The sequence below is a fragment of the Anolis carolinensis genome, chromosome 6 (assembly GCF_035594765.1).
Source record: "Anolis carolinensis isolate JA03-04 chromosome 6, rAnoCar3.1.pri, whole genome shotgun sequence".
In the NCBI taxonomy this organism is placed as follows: Eukaryota; Metazoa; Chordata; class Lepidosauria; order Squamata; family Dactyloidae; genus Anolis; species Anolis carolinensis.
The window spans coordinates 4,877,450-4,895,542 of NC_085846.1; the positions used below are offsets into that span (position 1 = coordinate 4,877,450).

At 40.7% G+C, this 18,093-nt stretch overlaps 1 protein-coding gene across 4 annotated transcripts in view; it reads left to right on the forward strand.

Moving 5' to 3' along the window:
- Positions 1 to 18,093, forward strand: part of neurl4 (neuralized E3 ubiquitin protein ligase 4) — a 50,907-nt gene that overhangs the window by 23,236 nt on the left and 9,578 nt on the right. For 2 of the 4 annotated variants that reach the window (XM_062957618.1, XM_062957620.1), the window contains exons 12-24: positions 399 to 597; positions 1,191 to 1,267; positions 1,588 to 1,666; positions 3,386 to 3,561; positions 4,772 to 4,900; positions 5,247 to 5,392; positions 7,433 to 7,648; positions 8,054 to 8,152; positions 9,530 to 9,679; positions 9,912 to 10,115; positions 12,286 to 12,444; positions 15,021 to 15,200; positions 17,062 to 17,155. In XM_062957618.1, coding sequence (XP_062813688.1) covers positions 399 to 597; positions 1,191 to 1,267; positions 1,588 to 1,666; positions 3,386 to 3,561; positions 4,772 to 4,900; positions 5,247 to 5,392; positions 7,433 to 7,648; positions 8,054 to 8,152; positions 9,530 to 9,679; positions 9,912 to 10,115; positions 12,286 to 12,444; positions 15,021 to 15,200; positions 17,062 to 17,155 — 1,908 coding nt within the window. The remainder of the gene's footprint in view (positions 1 to 398; positions 598 to 1,190; positions 1,268 to 1,587; positions 1,667 to 3,385; positions 3,562 to 4,771; positions 4,901 to 5,246; positions 5,393 to 7,432; positions 7,649 to 8,053; positions 8,153 to 9,529; positions 9,680 to 9,911; positions 10,116 to 12,285; positions 12,445 to 15,020; positions 15,201 to 17,061; positions 17,156 to 18,093) is intronic. The other 2 variants (XM_062957619.1, XM_062957621.1) reach the window with 1 other exon arrangement.

Here is an 18,093-nt window from a genome sequence, read left to right on the forward strand (position 1 = left end):
TGTGCAGGCCTGATTTAGACACTGCTTCTCTTGATTTGGGCTATAATCACACTGTTGGCTCATCATCAGCTTGTGGTGCACTTAAACCCCTAGATCCCTTTCACAAATGCTGTTTTCAAGCCAGGTGTTTTAAGTAGGTTACAGACCTTCACCTTCCCATTGTTTAAAAACATGGTTTTGTTCTAATCCAGAGTGAACATCTTACCCTCTGCTATTTTGTTCTTCATTTGGCTTTGGTTTTTTTTTTTGGTCTTCTGTGTGGCCCTTTCAGAGGTTACCATGAGCAGAAAATCCACCCCGTGGCCCATGAGGGGGGTGTCTTTCAGGGGCTGGGATCTAACACCATTGTCATTCTTGAGTGACGCGTTCTCCCTCTGCCCTTCTCCTCCCCCCTGTAGACCTCCTTCCGCTTCCAGACGACTTCTCTGAAGGAAACAACCAGCTTTCTCCCAGCAGCCCTTCCTCCATCGCCTCGGGGAGCGACCTGCGCTTCCACCACCTTCACGGCAACAATGCCGTCATCACCAATGGCGGGCGCACAGCTCTGCGACAGAACTGCCGGAGCGAGTTCAACGACGCCATTGTCATCTCAAACCGGTCAGTGTGGGACCGAGGCCTGGGCAGGACACCCTCCTGGCTTTGAAATGTGGCCTTTGCCATCTGGTCCAGTGTTATAATATAATAAACTCTATTCTTATATCTCACCCCATCTCCCCGAAGGGACTCGGGGCGGCTCACAACAGGGACAAGCCCAACAACGACACAACATTGTCCCCAAGAGGAAGGAATCAGATGCGTCTGTTTTTAAATTAGCTGGTTTTCATACTTCATCTGAACTTTAAACTGTGGAGTAATTTTAACCGTAATTATTGCTAGAAAACCAAATTTAAAATGGCCTGAAGTTGGCTTGTTTTCACTAACTATTGTTAAAAACTGCATCTTGAGTAGATTCCCATTATGTCATTTATCAAAAGGTATTCTCAGCATTGAACTGAAGGAGTGGTTCTCAACCTGTGGGTCCCCAGATGTTTTGGCCTTCAACTTCCAGAAATCCTAACAGCTTGTAAACTGGGGACCCACAGGTTGAGAACCACTGGACTAAAGAGTAGAGAGGAAGGAGGGAACCCTCCTTGGACCCAATCCAGCGTTGCCATGTTTCCTCATCTTTTCCCTCCATTATTTCCTCACAGACCTCTCCGGGACGGGGAGCTCTTCGAAATCATCATTCAGAAGATGGTGGACCGCTGGTCTGGCTCCATCGAAGCAGGTGAGGGAGGAACGAAGGAGAGAAAACCGAAACAGGCTCTTCTCAGGAGGAGTAATCCCTTTACACTGGGCATAGGCAAACTTTGGCCCTCCTCTAGCTGTTTTGGACTTCAACTCCCACAATTCCTAACAGCAGTTGTGGGAGTTGAAGTCCAAAACACCCGGAGGATCGAAGTTTGCTCATGGCTGCTTTTTGCCAACCCAACTAGACAAGAGTCTACTTTCTTTTTCTGTTTAGTCTCTTAAGACCCCTCCCTTTTCTATCGGTTTCTTCATTGTTCCTGCCATCCTAGTGTTTTTATTCCCCTAATCCCCTCTCAGGTGTAACTGCGATCCGTCCCGACGACCTGGAGTTCCCCAATACGATGACGGATATTGATTATGACACATGGATGCTGAGGTAAATGGCAGGGAATCCTGAAGACGTAAGACACAGAAGGGCACTTTTTTCCACATTTAGTGGTCATGCAAAACAATGCAAATTTTTAGAAAAATGTGGTTAAGGAAACAAAATTATTTATCAATAAGAGATTAAGAAAAACGCAGAAATGTGTTTCTTAGGATTATTTAGGGAGGGAATTAGTAAAGGAGGCAAAGAAATTAGTCAATGACAGCTTTGTAGCAGCCACATTGATAATAGAAAGATCTTGGAAGGGGTGGGGGAAAGAATTACAGTGTTCTCTCACTTATCGCGGGGTTTACGTTCCAGGACCACCCCCGAAAAGTGAAAATCTGCAAAGTTTTGTGTAGTTTAAATATTTGTGTAGTTTACAAGCCCACACATGTGTGCTCCCACTGGTGCCACTACCTTGTTACGCGAAAATGAAGCTGCTTCAGCCTCCTTTTCTCTCCCTTCGGCTTCTCCTTCCTTCCTTCCTTCCTTCCTTCCTTCCTTCCTTCCTTCCTTCCTTCCTTCCTTCCTTCCTTCCTTCCTTCGGCTTCTCCATAGGAAGGAAGGAGAAAGAGAGGTAGGAAGGAAAAAACATAGTTTTTTTTAATTTTATTTTTTATGGTTTATTATATTATTTGAATGTTTCTTGAAAAACCGCAAATCCGCGAAAAGCGAACCGCAAAGTAGTGAGGGAACACTGTATCTAAAAAGGACTGGAGAGAAAAGTTATTAGGCTATATACAAATGGCCAGGAACCTCCGGTGGCTCAGTGTGTTAAAGCGCTGAGCTGCTGAACTTGCAGACCGAAAGGTCCCAGGTTCAAATCCCAGGAGTGGAATGAGTGCCCGCTGTTAGCTTCAGCTTCTGCCAACCTAGCAGTTCGAAAACATGCAAATGTGAGTAGATCAAGGTCATGTGGCCGGCATGACTGCATGTGGCCGGCATGCAGTCATGCCGGCCATATGACCTTGGAGGTGTCTACGGACAACGCCGGCTCTTCGGCTTAGAAATGGAGATGAGCACCAACCACAGAGTCAGACATGACTGGACTTAACGTCAGGGGAAACCTTTACCTTTACCTTACAAATGGCCAAGCTATCTATCTCGTAATGGTATTTGAGGAAAAAATAATGAAGAGTTCACAAAAAAAAATGGAGGCTGTCATTTGTAAACCTGAAAGAAAGACAAATGGAAACCTTAAAGTAACTGAAAGGGGAATTTATCAAAATAGTTATAAGGGTTTTTATTATTTATTTATTTATTTCAAATATTTTTATCCCGCCCTTCTCACCCGGAGGGACTCAGGGCGGCGTACAATTGGCAACAATTCGATGCCGATACATCATTAAAAACAACAACATATAAAAAATACAACAAATTAAATACAGTATAAAATATAAAACGTAAAACATATGTTTAAAATCCGTTCGTCCAATATCCTCCAACTTTATCCATATAACAATCTGGGTCGTCTTTTTGTTATAAGGATTGTTATTATTAGGTGTAAAATTCACAGTAAGAAGTGACGGAAGTCATAGGTGGTGGGTTCACGGGTGAGAGGAAAGGGTTTGTTAGGATGTTGTAAGGTGTTTGTTTAGTTTAGTTATTGTAATATCTGCATTTGTTTGTCTCTTGCGTACAATTTTAAAAATTATGAAAAAGAAAGCTCACAGTTGGAGAAAAAGACACCCCCAAAACCTTATCTTTGGCTCTTTCTTTTGCTCCCAGTGGGACAGCCATCATGCAGGATGGGAACACCATGCGCAACAACTACGGCTGTGACTTGGATTCACTGACCACAGGGTCACGCATTGGCATGATGCGCACAGCCAAGGGCGACCTGCACTATTTCATCAATGGTGTCGACCAGGGAGTGGCCTGCTCTGGATTGCCTCCGGGGAAAGGTAAAGGCGGAAGCACAGCGGTGGAATACCTGGGAATGTGTAGCTGTTGCCATGAAGTCTGATCCTGTTATTTTGGGCTTCCAAAATCCTCCATTCAGCACAAACTGGCAGGGGGAAAGTGCCAAAAACGCACTTTTCTGCATGCTACGGATGATGATGATGATGATGATGATGATGAATATTATTATTATATTTATTTAATAATATTTATTTATTTATTTACTACATTTATATCCCTTTCTTCTCACATCAAAGGGGACTCAGAGCGGCTTACAAATCAAATGAACATACAATATATTATTAGCATAGCACAATATAAGCATTACATTACTATATTGACTATATCATTATATGGTTAATATTATTAGCAATATTACATTTAATATATAATATATAATTAATATTATTATATTGTATTACTAGTAGTATAATATTGTATTCCATTATAATATTATTATCAATATTATATGTATATACAATATATTATATATTTATAAATTATTATAAATTATATATACTGTAGAGTCTCACTTATCCAAGCCTCGCTTATCCAAGTTTCTGGATTATCCAAGCCATTTTTCCAGTCAATGTTTTCAATATATCGTGATATTTTGGTGCTAAATTTGTAAATACAGTAATTACAACATAACATTACTGCGTATTGAACTGCTTTTTCTGTCAATTTGTTGTACAACATGATGTTTTGGTGCTTAATTTGTAAAATCGTAACTTAATTTGATGTTTAATAGGCTTTTCCTTAATCCCTCCTTATTATCCAACATATTGGCTTATCCAACATTCTGCCAGCCCGTTTATGTTGGATAAGTGAGACTCTACTGTGTGTGTATATATATATATATATATGTATATGCATATAAAATTAGCATAGCATGTTGCTATGGCACAGGAGACAAGATGGAACTATCTTCCTGGCTCTCTCTATAATAATAATAATAATAATAAACAACTTTATTTATGCCCTGCCACCATCTCCCCAAAGGGACTTAGGTTGCTTAACATAGTGTTATCCCCTTCTTAGCTCTTGAGAATACATATCATTCATAAATAGTTGCAGAGGCTGAACTATGAATTTCCCAGAGTTTATGAAGAAACGTGCTTAAGTTGATGGATGAAAAGGGGTCAGACTCTTGGATCTTTAATTGACCCATTTGTTCTCTTTCTTTTCCCCGCTCCCTGTGGCCTGGCACAGAGGTCTATGCCGTGGTCGATCTGTATGGCCAGTGCGTCCAGGTGTCCATCACCAGTGCCACGGGACCCATGGATAACAGCCTGTCCACCAGTAACATCACGGAGAAGTCCTTTCCCATCCACTCGCCAGGTGAGAGAGAGGCAGAACATGTCAGCATTTCTGACCCTGATGCAAAGCAGTGGAAGCTACTTTTTTTAGTCCAGGCATGGGCCAACTTGGGCCCTCCTTCCAGGTGTTTTGGACTGCAACTCCCAGCATTCCTAACAGCCTCAGGCCCTTTCCTTTTGCCCCTCAGCCGCTTAAGCGGCGGAGGGGCAAAAGGAAGGGGCCTGAGGCTGTTAGGAATGGTGGGAGTTGCAGTCCAAAACACCTGGAAGGAGGCCCAAGTTGGCCCATGCCTGGTCTACAAGGCTACATACTGCCCGCAGTAATGGATCCCTGGCTTTCCCTTTGCCCCTTCTTCTGCCCCTTCCAGTGCCCGGCGTGGCCCACCGCTTCCACAGCAGCTGTGGCAAAAACGTGGCTTTCCAGGATGACGGCTGCAAGGCCGTGCGGGTGAGCAGTTACTGCCACGGCATCGTCTTCAGCATGAAGGAGCTGAAGACAGACGAAATCTTTGAGGTAAGGGGTATATCAGCAGGAGAGCAGGGGGCAAGGATTCTGCGCCAGGCGTCATTAATATAATAAAATGCCAACATAATTTAATCCTGTTGCTATGTTCCATTTATTTATTTATTTATTTCAACTGGCACTTTGCAACAAGTTATTTATTATGTATTATTATTTACTGTATTTATATGCCGTTTTTCTCACCCCAGGGGGAACTCATAGCAGTTTGCAACATAATAATATTTTTTTTTTATTTACTACATTTATATCCTGCCCTTCTCACCCCGAAGGGGACTCAGAGCGGCTTACAAATCATATGTACATACACTATATTGTTAACACAGCACAATATTAGCATTAAATTACTATATTGTACTATATCACTATACTGTAATATTATTATACTGTATTATTAGTATAATATTGTATTACATAATTAATATCAGTATTTTATGCATATATAATATTTTATAATTGTGAATTATATTGTATATGTATGTGTGTGTGTGTGTGTGAGTGTATATATATATATATATAAAATTAGCATAGGATGTTATAATGGCAAAACTCAATGCCTAACATAAATATACAGTAGAGTCTCACTTATCCAACCTTCAAGTTATTTATTATTATGTATTATTATTTACTGTATTTATATGCCGTTTTTCTCACCCCAGGGGGAACTCATAGCAGTTTGCAACATAATAATATATATTTTTTTATTTACTACATTTATATCCCGCCCTTCTCACCCCGAAAGGGACTCAGAGCAGCTTACAAATCATATGTACATACAATATATTATTAACACAGCACAATATTAGCATTAAATTACTATATTGTACTATATCACTATACTGTAATATTATTAGTAATATTACATGTAATATATAATTCATATTATTATACTGTATTATTGGTATAATATTGTATTACATAATTAATATCAATATTATATGCATATATAATATATTTTATAATTGTGAATTATATTGTGTGTATGTGTGTGTGTGTGTATGTATATATATATATATATATATATATATATATATATATATATATAGCATAGGATGTTTGGCGAAACTCAATGCCTAACATACATATACAGTAGAGTCTCACTTATCCAACCTTCGCTCATCCAATGTTCTGTATTATCCAATGCAGTCTGCCTCCCACCCGGATCCACAGCTGTTTCTCTAGGCAGCAATTCTATCTATTTGTAGTCAATTTTATAGTAATCAATGTTTTTGTAGTCAATGTTTTCAATACATTGCGATGTTTTGGTGCTAAATTCGTACAGACAGTAATTATTACATAACATTACCATGTATTAAACGGCTTTTTCTGTCCATTTGTTGTAAAACATGATGTTTTGGTGCTTAATTTGTAAAATCATAACGTTATTTGACGTTTAATAGGCTTTTCCTTAATCCCTCCTTATTATCCAACATTTTCACTTATCCAACGTTCTGCTGGCCCGTTTATTTTGTATAAGCGAGACTCTACTGTAAAACCAAATCATAAAATCTAAACAAGAGACATATAACTATGCATTAAAATCTATACATTAAATGAGTGCAGCTGAAAACCTTTATTTTACAAAAGCTTAGGAAAAAAATCAAGCAGTTCTGTCTAAAAGGGACTTGTTCCCCTTCTACACTACCATATAATCCAGGTTATCAAAGCAGAAAATCCACTTTATTTATTTATTTATTTATTTACTACATTTATATGCTGCCCTTCTCACCCCATTATCCTCTTTGAACTAAATTATGAGTCTACACTGCCAAGCAAGGTTTTAAAAAAGTTAAAACTTACTTTTATTGCTGGAAGTAATATATCTCAAAAGAATAGATAGACAAAAGGAAGTAAACTAACTTTGGGAGGAGAGTCCTTAACGATGGTTCTCATGTCTACCATGTCATGTCAACCATGGCTTCCTAAATTGAGTCTTTAGGATGCAGTCTTCTTTGGGCTAATTGAGTTTGTTTATGCCCTTGGACTCGCCCTTACCTGCTTCCCTTCAGCTTGTCAAGCCTTGCTCCTTTCCAGGTGAAGATTGACGAACTGGACGAGAAGTGGTCTGGCTCGGTCCACGTGGGCCTGACCACGCTGCTCCCGCTGGACGCCCCTTACACGGTCACGGGCCTCCCGCCCTCCATCCTGGAGCTGCGTTCCAAGGTGACCTGGCTGATGACGGGCTCCGAGGTGCGGCGGAACGGGATCCTGCAGAAGCAGAACTACGGGTGCTCCCTGGAACGCCTCGGGGTGAGTTTGGCGGAAGCCAGAGGCCCCGCAATGGGTTAAAACACTCCAAGACTAACTGGTTGATTATGTTTTTAGTTTGTGTAAACTATTTTGTATTGTTTCCAACCAGGCCTGGGCCAACTTGGGCCCTCCCTCCATGTGTTTTGGACTGCAACTCCCACCATTCCTAACAGCCTCAGGCCCCTTCCTTTTGCCCCTCAGCCGCTTAAGCGGCTGAGGGGCAAAAGGAAAGGGCCTGAGGCTGTTAGGAATGGTGGGAGTTGCAGTCCAAAACACATGGAGGGAGGGCCCAAGTTGGCCCAGGCCTGGTTTAAACTGTTGGTATTAATTTTCTGTGCATTCTACCATGGGGTTAAACATTAACAATCAGCAGTGATTTAATTGTGTTCTCTCGTGTCCTTCCAGGTGGGGAACCGGGTGGGAGTGAAGCGCTGCACCGACGACACCATGCACATCCTGATCGACGGAGAGGACATGGGGCCGGCTGCCACTGGCGTGGCCAAGGTGGGGCTCTTTAAACACATGTGCATGCTGCCTGCATGAACAACCCTTGCCTGGAGCAGTTGCAGATTGATGTGACTGAGGCCCCTTCCACACAGCTGAATAGAAATTCCACATTTTCTGCTTTGAACTGGAATATATGGCAGTATGGAGCCTCCTGGTGGCTCAGTGTGTTAAAGCAGTGAGCTGCTGAACTTGCAGACCGAAAGGTCCCAGGTTCAAATCCAAGGAGCGGAGTAAGCGCCCGCTTTCTTTCCTTTCCTCCTCTCACACCTCTTCCCCTGTCCTTTCTCTTCATTACTTTGCTCCTTTTTCTTCTTCCTCCTTTCATTCCCTTTTTAAATCTTTTTTTCCTTCCACTCCTGGCCCTTTATGTGGTTCTTCTCTTCCTTCCTTCTTCCCCTTCATACAAATGTCCTCTTTGTTTCCCAGTGAAATCACAGAGGGCCACTTCGCCTAGCAACAGTCTGTTGTATAGACAGACATGCAGACATACCTTGACTTATAGATAGATATGCATATAGATAGATAGATTCTGTAAGACTGTCTTTCACTATCCATTTTTTCAGAAGAAAAGGAAAGGCTTTGAAGGGGAAAGGGTGAACAAGAAATGTTTCCTATGTGTTGTCAAAAGCTTTCATGGCCGGAATCACTGAGTTGCTGTGAGTTTTCTGGGCTATATGGCCAGAGAAGCCACTGAAATCCACAAGCATGTGGACAATTTCAACAGAAAGGAGGAAGCCATGAAAATGAACAAAATCTGGCTCCCAGAATTGAAAAACTCTAAAACCAGGACAGTAAATAAAGAACAACACTCACAAAACAGGGGAATTCCAGACATGAAACAATCTAGGCCAGCTAACACCTCCCAACAAAGGAGTCCCCCAAGCAGGAAGCAGCCAGGCTTTCCACTGCTAATCAAGGTGATTAATTGCAACATTCACACTTGCCTCAGGCAGACAAGAGTTCCTTCTCCCACCCTGGAACTTCCACAGATACATAAACCCCTCTTGTCTAGTTTCCAAACAGACCTCACAGCCTCAGAGGATGCCTGCCATAGATGTGGGCGAAACGTCAGGAGAGAATGCTTCTGGAACATGGCCATACAACCCGGAAAACTCACAGAAACCCAATTTTGCCTATGATTTTTCATTTTCCTCAAGTTTTTCAAATCTCTGAGGGTGTATTATAAAAGGGATTAGTGAGATAAGGATCTGTAACAAAGTAATTTTTTACAATACCGAGTGGGGGATTTGGGGAACTGTCTTGCAAATAAAAAAAAAAGACTTTTTCTAAGGACCGTTGCTCCAAGGAAAGGGGGGGGAATCTTTCAGCTGCTCTTCAGCTATCCTCCAGTGTCTCTTTTCTGTCCTTCCTCAGAATGTCTATGTGGTTTTGGATCTCTACGGCCGGGTCACATCCGTCTCCATTGTCAGCTCAACGGCGCTGGAGGAGGCGGACGGCACCAAGCCCCCCTCGGTGACCTCGGAGCCCTACAGCGAGGAAGAGGAGGAGGAAGAGGCCGTCCCGGTGGGTGCTTGGACGCAGGCGGTCCCTGGTTTTGGGCGGGTGACCTTCTTTACATTGCTTAAGCGGCTGAGGGGCAAAAGGAAAGGGCCTGAGGTTGTTAGGAATGGTGGAAGTTGCAGTCCAAAACAGCTGGAGGGCCAAAGTTTGCCCATGCCTGCTCCAAAGCAACAGAAAACAAGCTTGCCCCTTGTTGTTGTCATTATTATTATTATTGTTATTGTTATTATTCCAGGTGAAATCTGACCAGCGTAACTTTCCCCCTCTGCCCCAGGCTGAAAACGAAACACCAGCGGTGACCTCCTCCATGGAGTTCCTCGAAAACCACGGGAAGAACATCCTCCTCTCCAACAGCAACCTGACGGCCGCCCGCGTCTCGAGCTACAACCAGGGGATCGTGGTAGTGGCCCAACCCCTCCCTCAGCAGCAGCTTTTCCAGGTGAGCTGCAGGCCTCGTCCCATTTGGGGTAGGCTGTTAGGAACCTGCCCAATCCAAGGTGCAGGTGATCACTTACAAAGCCCTAAACAGTTCGGGGCCCACCTACCTTCGTGACCACGTTTCCCCCTATGAACCTACATGTTTGTTGGTTGGTGGGGATGAGGGAGAGGATCTTCTCCATCGTGGCCCCCCGGCTCTGGAACTCTCTCCCCAGGGAGATTCGTCAAGCCCCTACCCATCTTACCTTTCGGAAGAGCCTGAAAACCTGGCTCTTCCAACAGGCCTTTGGTGAATGATCCTCACCCTGATGTTTAGGGCTTGTCCTATTTGATTAACAGTATCTCTGCTGCACTTTATTCCATTCCTTCAGTTAAAAATACCTTTCTATGTTTACCCCATCCCAAGCCCCTTATCATGATACAGTAGAGTCTCACTTATCCAACGTTCAACACATTTTTGTAGTCAATGTTTTCAATGCATTGTGATATTTTGGTGCTAAATTCATAAATACAGTAATTACTACATACCATTAATGTGAAATGAACTCCTTTTTCTGTCAAATTTGTTGTATAACATGATGTTTTGGTGCTTAATTTGTAAATGTATAACCCATTTTGATGTTTAATAGGCTTTTTCTTAATCTCTCCTTATTATCCAACATATTCGCTTATCCAACGTTCTGCTGGCCCGTTTATGTTGGATAAGTGAGACTCTACTGTAATTGTTGCACCTCAAGGCAGCGTGAGCACTCGAAAACCAGACAGGAGCCAGTATAACACACAAGCTGTTTATTGAAGCAGAGTAAATATATAGGTCTATGCGCATTTAAGGTAGAAAGTAAAAGTAAAAAATAGTCCATAATATATAGTCTATTGTAATTCAGAAAGAGTTCATCAATGTCCAATGTGTAATCCACAAGTGAAGCTCGATAGCTTCCCTTAAATATCAAAATTTGTCCATGAAACAATAGTGGAAAACAAACACTGCAAATCCACTTGGAAAAGTCCCTTATCAAAGTCAAAGGAGCAAGGTAAACAAAGCGAAGTCAGTCTCGATTCAGGAACAAGGAAGTCACGGTAACAAGGCAAGGTCTACTCGGGAGTCGCGGCTCGGCACGGCTCTCCTGGAACTGGAAACTTGGCACGGATACAGAAGTCAAAGCAAGGAGCTGGAAACTGGAACCTCTTCCAAGGAAAAGCAATGTTGACACCGCAATGAGAATACAGTGCAGAGTACTTTTAACAGAATCCCAAGTCTGTAAGAATTAGGGAGTACAGGGCCCCCGAAAAGTTCTCATGGGGAAACTAATCATTATTTAGTTTGAGAGCGAGTCTTTGACTTCTTCTCAATCCTTGTTTTCTACTTCTATCTCTTGTAACAAAATCTCTCCGATTAAAACTTCAATTCTCCCCTAAGTCTGTACCATCTGGTATGGTTAACGCTGGAGAGGAGTCGGAATGTTTGCCAATTAGCAGCACCTGCAAGGCCATGGGGCCTGAATCCTGAGCAGGAATGTCTTCGAATTCTGCCTCCTCATCTGTTTCTGACTCCAAGACTTGTTGAAAACTGGGCCATGATGGCTGAGTCACAACAATAATAGCTCCGGGTTATTTACCTCTTCTCCAGTCTACATTTTTCATTCTACGCACTTTCTCTGGCCCAATTCATTTTTATGAGCCAACTCAGGTTTTTAACATCACTATGTTTTATTGTAAATGTGATTTTAATATGTTTTATTGATCTGTTTTTATACTGTTGTGTCTTTTACATTGTCTGTAAGTACCTGGGCTTAGCCCCATGTCCCTTTGGAGGCGGGGTATAAAAATAAAGTTTTATTATTATTATTATTATTATTATTATTATTATTATTATTATTATTATTGTGGGAGTTGAAGTCCAAAGCACCTGGAGGGAGGGCCAAAGTTTGCCCATGCCTGAGCTGGATCCTGGTTGCAGAGGGCCTGCTCTACGGTATTCAAAGATCTTTGCATATAAATGAACAAGTTTGCATAATAAGCAGAGTAAGTGTATAGATATGATTCGAGGGTGGATGGAGGGGCTGTCCAAAGGGAACAATGCCTTCCTCCCCGAATTAAGTCTGTTCAGGATGAGTGGCTGTGGGTCTTGCTCTCTTTTGTGTAGCCAAAACGAGGCGCCTTCTCTCTCCCAGTTCCAGATAGACTCCCTGAATCCGCGGTGGACCTCCTCGCTCTCCCTGGGCATCATTGGCAGCAACCCCGAGCGGCTCAACTTCCCGGCCACGGCCTGCTCCCTCAAGCGCTCCACCTGGCTGCTGCAGCGCGACTCCGTTTTCCACAACTCCCTCAAGGTGAGCAAAGGCAGGGAGGAGGGCAGGGTGTAGGTATGAGAAGCGGGGCTCGGTGTCTCCTGCCTTGCTGAGATTTCTATTACTACTACACCTGGATACCCTGATATACTTCTGGTCTGTCAATATATTGCACCTACTCTTGGATTATAAAATTAAGGGACTATATCAATGAAGGGCAACCTTTTGCATTTGGTGTGTCAAAATTCACCAAAAAAAAAAAAAACATAGCATGACTTGGGTGGTGTGTCACTTTGAGAAAAAAACCATAATTTCGCAATATGTTTAGTTTAAATAACAAAAAATGTATAATTGTAATATATAACTGTATTTAATAAATCAAAAACTATTTACTACCGTTATTTCCATGTACAACAATCTATGGTACCTCTTGCAGTTTCCCCGCTGATTTCTCTCTATTCTAGTTTCAATGTAGTCATGAATAATGAATAATATAGTAATATAATAGTATATATATATGATAATATGCTACAATAATATACTACAATAATAATAGAATAATAGAATGATATAATGATAATGTAATGTCCATAATTCCCATGGAGTAAATAACAAAACCACTGGACCAAATCACACTGAATTTGGCCACAAAAGACATAGTCATCCAATCAATCTGCATGCAGCAGCGTGTCAGCAAAAATGGCTAGGCGTGTCAGTGCTGACACGCGTGTCATAGGTTGGCCATCACTGGACTATATGAAGAAACAACTGAAAACTTGGATGTTTAGGTTGGCCTTTGGGGAGACAGTCACTGGATGTCCAGCCTCATTATAATTCTATTCTGAATTTTACTAGGTCCTTCTTATTATTGCTGCTGCAGTTCCCCCACCTATGAAGTTGACTGAATTGTATTGGTGGTTGTTTGATATTATTGCTGATGTATTAACTCTTGTTTTATTACCTTATTGTGTTTTAACCTATGTATATTGTGCTAATTATTTATGTTGTTACTTTTGTGAACTGTGTTGACCGGGCTTTGCCCCATGTGAGCCGCCCTAAGTCCCCATGGGGAAATGGTGCCGGGGTATAAATAAAGTTTTATTATTATTATTATTATTATTATTATTATTATTATTATTATTATTATATGGACATGGACTCATTGACATTCTTGCTACAAGATCAAAATAGAAGACACAAGATTGACTGGTCATCGGTAAAAGAGTATCTCCAGCAAAAACAGCAGATTATTTTTGATTAGATTGTTTTGAATATGGGAAGACGAACAAGAGGAGATGAGTAATAATAGATAGAACAAGGGTGGAAAAGGTAGCAAGTATTAAAAGAATTAGGATTAAACAAATGAAATTTATTATCCCAGTGAAATGGACCAGAGGACCATTTTATCTATCTGTTAACTCTTTCCTTTTTTACTCAGTGTTCTTTTTTCTTCTCTTCTTTTTTCAGTTTTACTTTATTTTATTTTATCTACTGTATATATGCAAGTATAAGCCTAGTTTTTCAGCCCTTTTTTTAGGACTAAAAAAGCACCCCTTGGCTTCTACTTGGGTGAGGATCCTGGTTGGCTTATATTTGGGTCAGATTATACTCGAGAATATATGGTACATTTATTATTTTTCTCTATTATTATCGGTATTATTACATTTATTATTTTACTCTCTTATTGTTGCTATTATTACATTTATTTTACTCTACTTTTATTATTATTATTATTAATACATGTATTATTTCACTCTGATCTTATTGTTATTACATTTATTATTCTACTCTGTTTATTATTACATGTATTATTTTCCTGTATTTATTATTATTATTATTATTATTATTATTATTATTATTATTATTGCATGTATTATTTTATTATTATTAAAAGGATACATAAGCACATTTACATTGAAGAAGATGAGAATAATTATTGGATCAGAGTTAGACAGTCTCATCTTAAATTAGAGCTTGATGTAAATATTCAAAAACATTTAACCTACTGATGCTTCAATTAATGTAATTTTATGGATATCTATTTTTATTTCTGGAATTTACCGCTCTCGGCTTATACTCGAGTCAATGTTTTCCCAGTTTTCTTGTGGTAAAATTAGGGGCCTCGGCTTATATTCGGCTTGGTTTATACTTGAGTATATACGGTAATTTTTTAACACTATTCTCTTTTCCCCCACTGTCTTGTATCCCTCACTCTTCTTCCTCCTTTTTTATTTTTTTTCCTTTTTCTTTTTCCTTTCCTTTTCCTTTCCTTATATGATTGTTCCTGTGGAAGCATTTATGAGATAAGATAACTTTATATGTAAGACGCAGGTACTCATATGCGGTTGTAGCTCATTGTTAAATATGCTTTTTTTATTTTTTATCCCCCTTTCTGTTATGTACACCCCTTTAAAAACTTACAATAAATATCAGGGAAAAAAATATATTGCACCTACCAGATGTTAGGAATTGTGGGAGTTGAAGTCCAAAACACCCAAAAGGCCAAAGTTGGCCCATGCCTGAGCTGGAGGGTTACAGGTTGAAGATGCCCGGCCTAGACTTCTAGAAGATCACACTTTGATAACGCAACGACCTCTGTCTTTCTCTCTGGGTCCCAGATCTGTGAGAACTACGGTCCCAACCTGGACACGTGCCCCGAAGGGACGGTGCTGGGCCTCCTGGTTGATGCCAGCAACGGCCTCCACCTCTTCGTCAACGGGATGGACCAAGGGGTGGCCGCGCAGGACGTCCCCAGCCCCTGCTACGTCCTCATCGACCTCTACGGGCAGTGCGAACAGGTGAGGCTTTGAGAAGAGCCGGGTTGGGGGGGGCACAGGAAGACCCTGCTGCAGGGGGGATAGTTCTTTTTTTAATTGTGTCAGAAGCAACTTAAGAACATAAGCAAGTCACTTCTGGTGTGAAAGAATTGGCCGCCTACAGAGACGTTGCCCAAGGGACGCCTGCATGTGTTACCATCCTCTTGGGAGGCTTCTCTCATGTCCCTGCAAAATAGAGCTGACAGATGGGAGCTCACCTGGCAACCTTCAGGTCAGCAGTTCAGCCAGCACAAGGGTTTAATCCAGGTAGTAGGCAGTCATCACTAAGGAAGGCAGTTAAACAATGGCTTCAAACTACAGGAAAGGAGATTCCACCTAAACATCAGGAAGAACTTCCTCACAGTGAGAGCTGTTCGGCAGTGGAACTCTCTCCCCCGGACTGTGGTGGAGGCTCCTTCTTTGGAGGCTTTTAAGCAGAGGCTGGATGGCCATCTGTCAGGGGTGCTTTGAATGCGATTTCCTGCTTCTTGGCAGGATGGGGTTGGACTGGATGGCCCATGAGGTCTCTTCCAACTCTACTATTCTATGATTCTAATTCTACTTAGCCAGGGAGCTAAGGTGGCTTCTCCAAATGGTTCCACAAAGGTCTTGTTTTGGGGACCCAGTTAAGAACGAGAGGGGAAGAATTGGGAAAAGAGATTCCACCTAAACATTAGGAAACTAAGTGTGATGAAATGCTTAAAAAGTGTTTATGTTACGTTAAAATTTAGCAATGCAGTTTTCAGGAGGGGCATTGTCAGTGTTACTGATGTTTAAGTGAAAACAGCCTTTAGTTTAAACAGCATGTGAAGAAAAATCCCAGCAGTTCAATACACGGTAACGTTATGTAGTAATTACTGTACTTACGAATTTAGCACCAAAACTTCACAATGTATTGAAAAATTGACTACAAAAACATCAACTACTAAAAGGCAAACTACAGTGGATAATCCAGAACGTTGGATAAGCGAATGTTGGATATGTGAGAGACTACTGTTTTATAAATGTTATATATATATATATATATATATATATATATATATGCATATAAAATTAGCATAGCATGTTGCTATGACACAGGAGACAAGATGGAACTATCTTCTTAGCTCTCTCTATAATAATAATAAAAAACACCTTTATTTATGCCCTGCCACCATCTCCCCAAAGGGACTCGGGTTGGTAAACATAGTGTTATCCTCTTCTTAGCTCTTGAGAATACATATAGTTCACAAATAGTTGCAGAGGTAACGTTATGTAGTAATTACTGTACTTAGGAATTTAGCACCAAAACTTCACAATGTATTGAAAAATTGACTACAAAAACATTGACTACTAAAAGGCAAACTACAGTGGATAATCCAGAACATTGTATAAGCGAAGGTTGGATATGCGAGACTCTACTGTTTTAGGAAAAACAGTTCACACAGACTCTGTGAATCTGCTCCCATAGAGAGCGGATCTTTCTACTTTATTTACAAGAAATATTTCTAGCAGAATCTTAAAACACATTCGATCTGGATCACATCATGGCGAAAGAACAACACGCTTCCCCCTTTTCTATTGTTTGCTACCGGAAACTGCGTAGCTATCATTCTATCAATATTCCACATCTCCATTGCATTTACTCATGAACTACTATAATTTCTCTTCACATGCTGTTTAAACTAAAGGATATTTTCACTTAAACATCAGTAACACTGACAATGCCTCCCCCTGAAAACTGGATTAGATAAAACATGCTAAATTTTAAGAGGATATTTCTGTTTCCCTGTAACATCCAGGGCTCCCTCCTGTTCCTCAAGGTTTGATACCTTTCTTAACCCATCGTCCCCTTCTCCGTTAGGTTACCATCGTCACCAACGACACTCCTGCGGTGGGGGCGGAGGGAGCGGACCCCCATGGACAGGGAGACATGGAGAAGGCCGACATGGTGGACGGTGAGTCGCCTGGGGTTCTTCTGTCTGGCTTTGGGATGTTTTTCCTTTAATACCCTAACCTCCCTTTCTCTCTCTTCAGTCTTGAAAAGTTTTATTTTAGGCCCCAAACAGATTCTAGGAGCATCCTCCATTTCATTGCCAAGTTTCAAATTATTTTTCCCCCACTGAATTTGTCATTTTATATATTTATTTATTTATTTGCGACATTTATATCCCGCCCTTCTCACCCCAAAGGGGACTCAGGGCGGCTTACAAGTTACTGTATATACTCGAGTATAAGCCTAGTTTTTCAGCCCTTTTTTAAGACTGAAAAAGCCCCCCTCAGCTTATACTCAGGTGAGGGTCCTGGTTGGCTTATATTTGGGTCAGCTTATACTCGAGAATATATGGTACATTTATTATTTTTCTCTATTATTGTTGCTAATATTACATTTATTTCACTCTATTTTTATTATTATTAATAATACATTTATTATTTGACTCTGATATTATTATTATTACATTTATTATTTTACTCTATATATTATTAAAAGGATACGTAAGCACATTTACATTGAAGAAGGTGAGAATAATGATTTAATCAGAGTTGGACAGTCTTATTTTAAATTTGAGCTTTATGTAAATATTCAAAAACATTTAACCCACTGATGCCTCAATTAATGCAATTTTATTAGTATCTATTTTTATTTCTGAAATTTACCACCCTCGGCTTATACTGGAGTCAGTGTTTTCCCAGGTTTCTTTTGTGGTAAAATTAGGTGCCTCGCCTTATACTCGGGTCAGCTTATACTCGAGTATATACGGTATATATGCATGCACTATATTATATTATTAGTATGGCACAGTATAAGCATTATATATTACTATATTGTACTATACTGCTATATTGCAATATTATTGGTAATATTACATGTAATATAAATATACAAATATAGTGT